This window comes from Mustelus asterias, chromosome 14, assembly GCF_964213995.1.
Source record: "Mustelus asterias chromosome 14, sMusAst1.hap1.1, whole genome shotgun sequence".
Classification (NCBI taxonomy): Eukaryota; Metazoa; Chordata; class Chondrichthyes; order Carcharhiniformes; family Triakidae; genus Mustelus; species Mustelus asterias.
Window position 1 is genome coordinate 106,640,054 of NC_135814.1, and position 13,006 is coordinate 106,653,059.

Here is a 13,006-nt window from a genome sequence, read left to right on the forward strand (position 1 = left end):
ACCACAAGGAGGCAATGTTTTTTGCCAATTTTAGATGGAGAGCAGTGAAAATATAGGCCGGAATCCTCTGGCCATTCACGCCCTGCTGCCAGCGAGATCAGAGAATTTGGTGCTCAGCCAAATCTCCGTTCACTGCAGCGGGACTGGAGAATACGGATGCGGACGAGGTCGGAGAATCCGGCCCCTAAAGTGCTGCTCCACTTAAAGCAAAGTGGTATTGAATGAATAAGTGAAGTTTTCCATTATTTATTTGAGTTCAATTTAATATACGACGAAATGCAGCTAATTCTAATTTAAAGATTAGTGCGCAGAGCTCCTCAGAGAGTTTATATTTCGCAATGGAAAGTGATTTAGTATTTTTGCTGGCCAAAGTAACCATGTAATATTGCTTTCCATGTGATCCTAGATGATAAGGTTGAGATTGTGTATCATGTGAAATCATTAAGGCACCTACAACTTCAAAGATGTTTTTTGGTATGCTGCTATTTAATAAGGAACGCAAAGCAGCTTCCATTGAATCAGTCATTAATACAACCACGATGTCCATGTGATCCAGTTGAGCATTCCAGTTATGGTTAATGATGTTCCCTCTGCTCCGCTACTCTGTTCCTACTTCATAATTTTTTTCCTCCCCCAAGAATGTATGAGTTGTTTCACACTGAAATGTCTGGGTGTTATCCTGTTCACACTGTCAATCAAACACACAAGTGAAGTTTGTTAAAAAGCACAAATGCTTTGGAAGTGTCGGACATCACACTGATGATTGGATTTAGTGAAGTGGTCATGGACATTATGGCCGGAATTCTCCGGCCGTTCACTCTCCAGCTGCAGCTGCCAGTGAGAATGGAGAATTTGGTGCTCAGCTAAATCTCCATTCGCTGCAGTGGAACCGGAGAATCACAACTGTAGACAAGGTCATAGAATACGGCCCTATATTTTGAAAAATAAACATTTCTGTGGCAACCCTTTACTGATTTAATCTGTAGTCTCTGGCGCTCAGATTTCTATTGTACTGTTTTCCCTTTTAAGGAGGGAGGGAAGTGAAGTTTTGCATACTGGTAAAGAACATAAACCCCACTTTTCTTTTCAGCTCATTACACCACGAGGGCACTCCTACTGTGGCTAACAAGTCCTAATGTGGGATTTGAACACAGAGGTTTCAGGCTCAGAGGTAGGGACACTACCACTGTGCCACGAGACTTCCGAATTCCACTTTACAAACAGGGGAATAGTTGATGTTGACTAATGACAGTGAACAGTGCCAAGTGAGACAAGGTGGCTGAGTGATTCAGACAATTGTCAACTAATCCATTTTAACTTTGCCGTCCTAGTTTGCAGCAGCTTCCAAACTGTGCCTGGATTAACTGAGTCAGTGCATTTCATTCCCGTGACATTCTCATGGGATCCCTAGCTTTATAAATAGAGCCACGTTTACAAAAGCAAGGAACTTGCATATTGTTGAAAGGAAGGAGATGTTGCTGAAGCTTTTCACCTTGCACTCATCTGGACAAATACAAGAATATCAAATTTTAAACTATCACAATTTATTCTATAGGATAAAGAGTACAGACCATACTCGACCGTCCATCACTTGCAAAACCCAAAATAAAACATCAACTATTAGATTTAATTGCACGATTGGGCAGTACTTGATGATCAATCCTGAGTGTGCTAATAGCTACACCAGCAACCAATTTAAGATAATTAATTGAGCTTGTAATGGGACTCATTCACGCTTGCTAGAAGTGATGCACATACACAGGAATCTACTCTCTGTCATCTAAAGGAATATGTTCAAGCCTTTGCACCTTTTTTTTAAATTCCCGGGAACTAGGACAGCCTATAGTTCATTGTTTTCTCTGTGGCAATATCTCAGCCAATCAGAGTCAACTTAGCAACTGATCAGCAGCCTTTTCCCCTGTAGTATAAATTGTTGTGATTGTTTGAAATTATTCTTGCGTTTGTTCTGATGAGTGTGAGACAAGTGTCTCTTTAGCAATATTCAAGTTCTGTAAATTGGGAGAGGGGAGTGTGCAGTGGGACCTGGGTGTCCTTGTGCACCAGTCACTGAAGGTAAGCATGCAGGTGCAGCAGGCGGTAAAGAAGGCAAAATGGCATGTTGGCCTTCATTGCGAGAGGTTTCGAGTACAGGGCCTTGGTGAGGCCACACCGAGAGTATTGTGTGCAGTTTTGGTCTCCTTTTCTGAGGAAGGATGTTCTTGCTCTCGAGGGATTGCAGCGAAGGTTTACCAGGCTGATTCCGGGGATGGCGGGACTGATGTATGAGGAGAGATTGACTAGGTTAGGATTGTTTTCACTGGAGTTCAGACAAATGACGGGAGATCTCATTGAGACTTATAAAATTCTAACCGGACTAGACAGGGTAAATGCAGGGAGGATATTCCCAATGGTGGGGGAGTCCAGAACCAGGGGTCACAGTGAGGATTCAGGTTAGATCATTTAGGACGGGGATGAGGAGACATTTTTTCACCCAGACAGTGGTGAGCCTGTGGAATTCATTACCACAGGAAGTAGTTGATGCCAAAACATTGAATATATTCAAGAGGCGGTTGGATACAGCACTTGGGGCGAACGGGATCAAAGGTTATGGGGAGAAAGCAGAATTAGGCCATTAAGGTGGGCGATCAGCCATGATCGCAATGAATGGCGGAGCAGGCTTGAAGGGCCGAATGGCCACCTCCTGTTCCTATCTTCTATGTTTCTATGTTTCTGTACTACCAAAAGCAAGGAAGGTATGTTAATTTTTTGTAAGCCACTGGTGAGGTTGCAGTTACGGCGTTGCGTGCATTTCTAGTACACCAAGCTTTAGGGAGGATGTCAGGCTCTTACAGTGCAAGGAGATTTGTAAGAGTTATATCGCGGATGAAGGACTTCAGTTGTGTGGAGAGATGAGAGAAGTTGGCATTGATTTCCTTAGAACATATCAGAAGTTTCATTTTCAAGATTTCATTAATCTAACAATCAGAGTTAAAGGGTTTACCCACTTCCAAACTTCAGTCACACTGATGTGTAAAACTGCTACACTACAGCAATAAGACATGTGAAAATAACATGATTTATTGGGGATTTAATAGGTGCACAACATTCCGAGGGGCAAATAAAGAGAAACTATTTCCATTGGCAGGAGAGTCAAGATTTAAGATATTTAGCTAAAGGACCAGAGGGGAAATGTCAGCCTTTTTTCCACGTTACGGAACGTATTGACTTTGAGATTAATTCCTAAAAGAGCTTTGAATATAGACTTGAAAAGTAAAATATAAACTCAGAATTAGGAAAAGAACAAGGCACTGAAACTAATTGGATAGCTCAGTTCTGGCCACACTGGAATGAATTAATTACCATGGCGTAATTCTAATTGCATCAGTTTCTTTCTGACACAGAGACATCAAGAGGCACATTTAAAAGCTTTTCAAAAAATAACTGAAGTAACTGACTGCTACACCCCAGTGTAATTAGTAAGTGGTTTTGTGTTGTTTAAAAGCCACTTTTAGTTATTTCAAATAGGGTTATTCACAAGTGGTGGACTAGACACTCATTACAAATGCTTAATTTTTTTATAAATCCACTTTCAGCTGTTTTAATAACACTACACCCAGTTACCACTCTTAAATATATCAAAGAATATTCTTAATGCAAAATAAAGCTAACATTCTCTCACACAGTGCGATTGTGCTGGCTCAGGGCAGAGTTATGTAAATTAGCTTTTTAAATGAGTGCAGTTTTGAGTGCAGTGTGTACCCAGATCTCCAAGTGCGACCAAAGCAGAAATACTTGACCTATATTTTTAAATTCTGACCTATATACTGAGACAAATAGCCTCTGCAAACAGGTGCTGGGATTGCAATGAACGATAACACTGGTCCATTCATTGTAATTCAGGCAGCAAGTAACCTTCATGCTGCCTGGTCTTTTAAATGATTGTTACACGCATCCAGGCTTCGATAGAGGAGGTAGAAAGGAGGAGAAATTTGTTCTGTGCTTAGAGAATCAGGAAGCCACCTACCAGTGGGAGCAGACAGCATTGGATACCAGTGTCAGGAGTCAAGCTCCGAAGGCCAGGATGCAGTGCAGTGAAAAGTTCAGTGACCTCTCACCAGTGCTCATGAATGAATCACGAAATTCCATATCCAACTACACCACTAGTCTCAGACGCTGCTCAGTTCACCAAGTACCTTCACTCACCTAGTAATGATTTCTCGCAATCAGAACCCTCGTATATGACACTCATGCCCCACTGCACCTTCACGTACTTATCACTGTGACAAGTCTCATACCCATTTCTCGCAGCTTCCATACATAGTTCCAGCTATTCAACCATGATAGCCACATCACCCAGACAGACTGAATGACGTTCACTGATGGACTTGCCTGTCCCTTGCACTATAAGATGTCGCACAGCTAGAGGCTGCTGTATCCTGATACCGGCTCCTGATACCTGAACAGGAGACGGTGGTGGTCATTACTGGGGAGTCACTCAATTCAAATGGTTTCCACTGGTTAAGAGGGTTGGCAGCCGGAGAATAAGGGTTAGTTTGAGCTAATTCTCAAAAGAATCTGGGGAGAAATTCCTACAATCTGGAGTGCATCACCTAACAGTGTGCTGGAAACAAACTGCATGTTACTTTGAATTGAATGACTCCCCAGTAATGGCCACCACCGTCTCCTGTTCGGGCATCAGGATACAGCAGCCTCTAGCTCTGAAGATGTCGATGTGGCTGCAAGAGGTAGCAGATTTTTACTGAAGCCCAGACATCATGCACATTGTTCCTCGCTGAGCTTTAGATGGTGAATTGCTCTCTGACATCCTGGGGTGAATATGGCTTCCTGCGGAGAGCCTGCTCTCCTGTTTTCTCCTCCCTCTTCCAGCAGCCTATCCTACATGCCTCCAGTTCATTCTCCATGTCGTGGGGAAATGCCTTCGAATGCACCACTATCTTGGAGAAATGCCTTTGTGAAGAAGCCTTGAAGTCAGCAATTATTGCCACATGACCCACTCTAGACTTTGGCAATGTTAAAGAAACACAGAAAGCACCAAGCACTTAGAGTTGAAGCAAAAAACAGAATAATTCAACTGCAACAAATGGATGCCTTTCAATAGCACTGGTCTTTCCTGCTGCTGAATGTTAGCTGTATGAGGTTGAGAGAGAATGTTAGCTACAGTGTTAAGTTCCAAAAGGGCAGTGCAGATATTGAGTCAGTGTTGCATGCTGATTGATATAACAATCTGCCTGTTTGGCTGCTTCCAATGGACGTTCACTGTGAGGGAACAATCATTAACACCAATATCTGTTGTGATTCACCCACAAATATACTTCACAGGCACCATCTTGGAGCTCATTAGCATCCAAAATAAAGCATTAATGAGTTCTAATTCTAATGATTTTCATTCATTAAACTGACATGTCTACGAGATTGAGAGGCATGGACAGAGTGGATAATCAGAAACTTTTTCCCAGGTTGAGTCAATTACTAAGGGGCATAGCTTCAAGGTGCAAGAGGCAAGGTTTAAAGGAGATGTACGGGGCAAGTTTTTTTACACAGAGGGTGGTGGGTGCCTGGAACTCGCTGCTGGGGGAGGTCGTGGAAGCAGATGCGATAGTGAGTTTTAAGGGGGGGTCTGGACAAATACGTGAATAGGATGGGAATAGAGGGATACGGTCCCCGGAAGGGTAGAGGGTTTTAGTTCAGTCGGGCAGCATGGTCGGCGCAGGCTTGGAGGGCCGAAGGGCCTGTTCCTGTGCTGTAATTTTCTTTGTTCTTGAAAATCTATTCTTCATTCCTCTTTATTTAGTGTTGGCTTCTATTTTACCGTGTGCTTGCTGTACTACTGCTGTTTATACATCACATTTTTGAACTCTTACGTAACATTATACGTACTTTGGTTAACTGTTTTCATTTCATAGAATCATAGAACCCTACAGTGCAGAAAGAGGCCATTTGGCCCATTGAGTCTGCACCGACCACAATCCCACCCAGGCCCTACCCCCATATCTCTACATATTTTACCCGCTAATCCCTCTAACCTACGCATCTCAGGACACTAAGGGGCAGTTTTAGCATGGCCAATCAACCTAACCCGCACATCTTTGGACTTCCAAAGTATTAGAAGTTATTTTCAGAAATAGCAAACAGCTGATGAAATCACTGGGGTTTTAACCTTGTTTTTGATTATTGCATGATGACTAACACATTAGTGTAATGTTGAATAAAAGCAAATTGCCTTAGGCCCTGCGAATCAAAATTTCACATCACTCTTTTTATACTCTACTATCTGCAGTTTGTATTAAATTCATTTCTGCAAAGCCCATTTGCAATATGCTTAAAAAGATTCGAAATTCTTGTACATGGGAAGTATTAAGGTTGTTTCATTCTGAATAGTGTTACGTTTCTGTTATGTGTTGCAATGCCGACACAACAACTTTAATGTTAAATAAAAATGTACTTGGCAACATCCCGCTTTTGCAAAACTGAAACCAGTATCAGCTTGGCTCAGTTGCTTGTTCTGTTGCCTCTGTGCTAGAAGATTTGGATTCAAGTCTGAAGACTAAAATTGTTGTCCAAACCTGTGTGTTTTAACCTCTGTAGGGAATAAAAACACAAAGTTGACTTTAAATACTTAAACACAATTTCCTTTATTCTGCAGCTACTTAAACAACAGTAAATACTTGCAATGCATCAACCAAATACTCACTATCTGTTAAGGTAGATTTCCACTTGCAATTAAAACCTGGCCAGGATTTTGTTGTCACATGGAATCAGTTGTTTGTCCTCTTTGCCTTCCAGATGTTGTCTCTCCTTGTGAGCCTGGTTCCCGGGTTCTTCACACTGCCTTTCTGAACAAGCTGTTTGTGTTAGCAGAGTTACAACTCCAGAAGTTCCTTGGTAACCAGCCAATGAATTGATCAGAAACCCCAATTACATCGATCGATTAGGCCAGTCAAATGCAGGCAGAATAGTGGCAGTGGTTAACGCAGATCCCATCATTTCCAGACCCCTTAAGTGCATATTGTTTACATACCAATGCCCAGCTAAGGAACACTGGCTCCAAGAGGCTGTATATAACTCTTCCCTGCCAAGGACAAGCTGTTGAATCTGACTCCTGCTGTCCTTTGACAAATTCCAGGCCACTGGCCACAAGGAAAATCCCAGCATAGTGAAAAAAACAGCTTTAACTAAAAAAATCAGGTTTGCTTGATTGAAGATCTTTCAGCATATTAAAAGTTAAAACTCTGTAGACCATTTAGCCACAAAATAAACTAGGTTAATACTTAAATGCAGAAGTGCTACGTTGTCACCTTTGACGTGTTCCATCTGGCCTGTCAGTCCAAATATTCCTGTCGTTTTTATTTACTATGGAAAGGGCTTTTGTAAGCACAACGCGCCACAAAGATTTTAGCCCTTTCTGGCTTGTTTTTCTTTCAAGCAAGGTAACCCTGAGCTCAGCCAGTTTCCTTCCGAGTTTTGATCTATTGTTGCAGGGCACTTTTTACTCTGTGATCCCTGTACAGTTTTAGATCTTTCCTTCAGAGCACGTGGCCAGCTTCTTTTCAATGTTGTTTTCTCCGAAATCTTTGTTTATATTTGGTTCCTTCGATGGCTCTTGTCGTATTTGGCATTCCACCTTTGCCAGCTTTGGTGTAGCAATGTTTTTATCTTCTGAATCCTTTTCGGATTTCGGCAGCACGGATCAACGATTATACTGCTTTTTTTTATTGCTCTGTGGAGTCTGGCATCGTGGTTCTGACCTCCTCATCGCCAGCTTTTTATGGTATTTTTAAAGGATAGGCTTGCAGACCACGAAGGTACAAACAAAAGTATTATTGGAAAAGTGTTTACAGGCTGTTAAGATAGACCGCCTGTTTGCTTGCCCAAATTGCCATTGATGTCATCAATATGTCATGTGATCGGACTCTTAAACTAGCAATAAGCATAAATGCGCCAACAGCCAACACTGAGACTAACTTTTAATTCCATATTTTTAATTTAAAAAAATTGAAGTTAAGTTCCGCAGCTGCTGCGGTGGGATTCGATCCCACATCTCCAGGGCATTAAGCCTGGACCTCAGGGTTACTAATTTAGTGACATTACCATTCCCTCGCCATTTCCCCATTAAAACTGAGAACTTTTAAGGAGCAGTTTATTGTGCCAACTTTTTACAAATTTTATTTACTTGTTTAAACTTAGTTTTCTGCTTGTTGCAGCAGGGTTTGTTTTATTTTCTGTTTGCTGATTTGTGAAAATGAGATACTTTTGTTTCGAATTTCTTTTTCCATCTCCTAATAGTGACAATGGGCAATAGGCCCCACGGAGTTATTTGGTACCTCCTCTGTTTAGAAACATAGAAAAACTACAGCACAAACAGGCCCTTCGGCCCACAAGTTGTGCCGAACACATCCCTACCTTCTAGACCTGCCTATAACCCTCCATCCTATTAAGCTCCATGTACTCATCCAGGAGTCTCTTAAAACACCCTATTGAGTTTGCCTCCACCACCACTGACGGCAGCCGATTCCACTCGCCCACCACCCTCTGTGTGAAAAACTTACCCCTAACATCTTCCCTGTACCTACCCTGCAGCACCTTAAACCTGTGTCCTCTTGTAGTAGCCATTTCCACCCTGGGAAAAAGCCTCCGAGAGTCTACCAGATCTATGCCTCTCAACATCTTATACACCTCTATTAGGTCTCTTCTCATCCTTCGTCTCTCCAAGGCAAAAAGACCGAGCTCCCTCAGCCTATCCTCATAAGGCATGCCACTCAATCCAGGCAACATCCTTGTAAATCTCCTCTGCACCCTTTCAATCTTTTCCACATCCTTCCTATAGTGAGGCGACCAGAACTGAGCACAGTACTCCAAGTGGGGTCTGACGAGGGTCTTATATAGCTGCATCATTATCCCCGGACTCCTAAACTCAATCCCTCGATTGATAAAGGCCAGCACACCATACGCCTTCTTAACCACCTCCTCCACCTGCGGGGCCGATTTCAGAGTCCTATGGACCCGGACCCCAAGGTCCTTCTGATCCTCTACCGTACTAAGAGTCTTTCCCTTTATATTGTACTCCCTCATCCCATTTGACCTACCAAAATGGACCACGTTTGATCCCACCCAAAGGGTTATTCTTGCCCTCTTCATCCTTCTTACCCTCTCTGCAGCCTTTGACATGTTTGACTGCACCATCTTCCTCCTGAACTTCTCCGCTGTCGTCTAGCCGGGTGGGGCTACGTACACCTGGTTCCATTCTTATCTAATTGTAGCCAGAGAATCACTTGAAATAGAGAGAAGCAAAATACTGCGGATGCTGGAACCTGAAACAAAAAACAGAAAATGCTGGAAAATCTCAGCAGGTCTGACAGTATCTGTGGAGAGAGAATAGAGCCAATGTTTCGAGTCTGGATGACCCTTCGTCAGAGTGGGTCATATAGATTGACCTTGACATGGATTCTTTTCTCGCTGTTAGCTCTGGTATTCCAAAGGATCAATCTTTGGCCCCTCCTATTTCTCATCTACACTCTGTGACATTGTAGACACAGCTTCCATTCTCGCATGTATGCTGGCAGTGTTCAGCTTTACCATACAACCGCCTCTCTCGACTCCTCCACTATTGCTAAACTATCAGACTGCTTATCCAACTACCAGCACTGGATGGACATAAAGTTCTTTCGATTAAATATTGGGAAGACTGAATCCATTGTTTTCCATCCCTACTCTAAGCTCCGTTTTCAGCTGCTGACACCGTCCCTCTCCCTGGCAATAATCTGAGATTGAACCAATCTGCTCACAGTCTTGCTGTCATATTTGACACTGAGATGAACTTCCAATCTCACGTTTGTGCCATTACTGAGAGCACCTATTCCCACCTCTGTAACATCGCTCAACTTTACCCCATTTTAGCTTATCTGCTGTTAAATCCTTACCTGTGCTTTTGTTACCACGGGACTTGACTATTCTAGCGCACTCCAGGCTGCTACTGTCTCATTCTACCCTCTGTAAACTTGAGGCCAGCCAAAACTCTGCTGCTTTTTGTATTAACCTGCAGCAGGTCCCATTCGCCCATCACTCCTGTGCTTGCTGACCCATCCCTGCCCCTGCTTAAGCAGCATCTTGAGTATAGAATTCACATCCTTGTTTTTCCTCCATGGCCCCGCCCCCTCTATCTCTGTAATCTCTCCAGTCCCACAGCCTCTGATGACTTCTTGTGCATCCGGATTCTAATTTCTCCACACGTTGGGAGTCTGGGAGTCGTGCTGTCAGTTGCTTCTTTCCCAAGTTTTGGAATTCCCTCCCTATATATCTCCATCTCTTGATCTCAACTTTCCTCCTTTAGGGGATGTACCATTTTGACCCAAGTTTTTGGTCATCTGACCTAATATGCCCTTACTTGACTCAGTATCATTGCGTTAAACACACTATAAAAATATAAGTTGATACAAGATATTGATTGTTGGAATTTTATTCTTTTGGGAGTTCCACAATGAAGTTTGATTCCATCCTCTCCAGATGTGTGCAATTAGCAGGAGGGTATAAATGAAAAGCTTGGTAATTATTTCCTCCTCTCCCACTATCCTCAGGCTGATTTCCGTCTCTGCTGCCACTCTGGCTGTGATCAGCCAATTCAATCCAGACCATGGATTATCCCTGCCACACTCTTACCTCAGTAAGAAGTTTAACAACACCAGGTTAAACTTCTTACTGTGTTTACCCCAGTCCAACGCCGGCATCTCCACATCATGACACTCTTACCTCCACAGCTCAGCATTAATTTACCTTTTTTAAAAAAGTCCCTCCACCCAGTGCCACCTGCTCCATTCTACCTGGTGCCAGCCAGTCCATGCTGTCCAATGTTGGCCGGTCCATTCTACATGGGGTTGCCCGTCCCATGGGGGCGCCGGCCTCGCTCGCCCCGTGGGCACGCCGGCACCCATGCTGCTTGCTAGTCCAATTGAAGAGGCAAAAGTATTTTTTGGTGCAGTTTAATATCTTCCTCTCAGATTACCATTTCCAATGATTTATTAATTCCTGGAACAAACTGAAATATTATTTGTTCTCTGCTAAGTTCTTTTAAAAAAGTATTTAATTGAAACTATTGTTATTTCTTAAAGGCTCTGGTTGGGGAGAAGGCGTGCTACCAGTCGGTCAGTGGTTACGGAGGGCAAATTGTCTATCTGGGAACTAAGGTAAAGACAGTGCATCTACCTGACTCTTCAGCTTTAGTTTGTGATTATGGTTTAAGCATTAGAACATGAGAGAGGTTTCTGAATGTTGATGGATGATTGCTAGTCTATCTGATTATTGTATTCATCAATGGATGTGCATGACCCCTGCGAAGGGATTAAATATGTTGCAGCACTCCATTGACTTTCCCCAACCTGAGAAAGTCGGACTCCCACTGTCAGTCAGGTTGTGTTGTTTCTCTTCCCGGATGAGGCTGATAATGGGGGAGCTGTCAGCCGCACACTGCTAGAGTGTACAGTCTAGGAAATAGATTAACACAGTAACTGAATCCAAACCTTCTGTTCACTGCAGTCTGCCGACTCTGCAAATAAAGAAAGTGCTTCAATCCTCTCCAATGATAAACGATCTTGACATTCAAACATTTTAGATTTCTGGCTATTTCTACCATTCTGCCATTCTCTAATCTGGCCCATTAATTTTTTGGACTATTCATTCCGCATACTTAATTTTCTTTATAGGCTGCTGGAAGGCACGGGGAAATTGCTGCCTTCCTGGATTTGTTTATTGCCAGTTTTCGCAGTGTAACAAAGAAGTATGTGTGAATGTTACAATAATGAGGCTGCTTAGGACAAACAATGGCTTCATTATGGTGGATAAATATTTGATAGATTGAGGAATAGAGGGCTGTGGGGAAATGGCACAGAAAAGAAGCTGCAGCCGGCATTGATCAGCCACTTACTGAGTGGTGGTGCAGAGTTGAAGGACCTGGCGGCCCACTCCTCTTTCCTGTGTTCTTGTGTAAATTGAACACCTGAAAGAAGATGTTACATAAACATAAAAATTCACATAGCTGTGCTTGCTTCTGATCTCCTTCCTTGCTGATATTTATTCTTATCATGTTTGTTTGCAGCGAATTTTACTTCACTTTGTTCTACCTAGGGTGACACGGTGGCACAGTGGTTAGCACTGCTGTCTCTCAGCGCCAGGGATGTGGGTTCAATTCCCGGCTTGGGTCACTGTCTGTGTGGAGTTTGCACATTCTCCCCGTGACTACATGGGTTTCCTCCCACAGTCCAAAGATGTGCTGGTTAGGGTGCATTGGCCATGCTAAATTCTCCCTCCGTGTTCCCAAACGAGTGCCGGAGCGTGGCAACTAGGGGAACTTCACAGTAACTTCATTGCAGTGTTAATGTAAGCCTACTTGTGGCAATAAATAAACTTTAAAACTATTCTGTTTCCCATTTTTTCCGAACTTAGAAAATTATTCTTTCCTCTTACAACCCATTGTGGGTGGGTGCTTTTTTTTGGCAAGTATTTTCAGCAGGGTTTTTCCTCTGGCAGAAACATCCGTTTAATTGCTAGCTATCTGACAAACTGAAAGCACATTCTTGGCAGGGTGAGTGGTGCTAGACTAGCCTCAGGGGATTGCAGTTTCCTGCATCATGTGCATTCAGCTTCTTGCCTCTGTTGGATCCCTCTGGATCCAGTTCCTGTCATGCCTCAGTGCTCAGTGAGTAGGGTAGACACTTGCTGCTTTGAGGCACCCTCTGCAGGAGATCTCACCTATCGACATAGGCTTTGTACGCTTTCCTGTGCCTTTTGGTATTGGTGAACCTGCTTAAATCTGGCTGCTGCTACGATAAGAAGTTTAACAACACCAGGTTAAAGTCCAACAGGTTTATTTGTTAGCAAAAGCCACACAAGCTTTTGGAGCTGCAAGCCCCTTCTTCAGGTGAGTGGGAATTCTGTTCACAAACAGAGCATATAAAGACACAAACTCAATTTACATGAATAATGGTTGGAATGCGAA

General features: G+C 43.1%; 1 protein-coding gene across 6 annotated transcripts in view; it reads left to right on the forward strand.

Annotated features, from left to right (window-relative positions):
- vps8 (VPS8 subunit of CORVET complex) overlaps nucleotides 1-13,006 on the forward strand; it is a 651,220-nt gene that overhangs the window by 52,566 nt on the left and 585,648 nt on the right. For all 6 annotated transcript variants that reach the window (XM_078229111.1, XM_078229112.1, XM_078229107.1 and 3 more), the window contains one exon: nucleotides 11,124-11,198. In XM_078229111.1, the coding sequence (XP_078085237.1) occupies nucleotides 11,124-11,198 (75 nt within the window). The remainder of the gene's footprint in view (nucleotides 1-11,123; nucleotides 11,199-13,006) is intronic.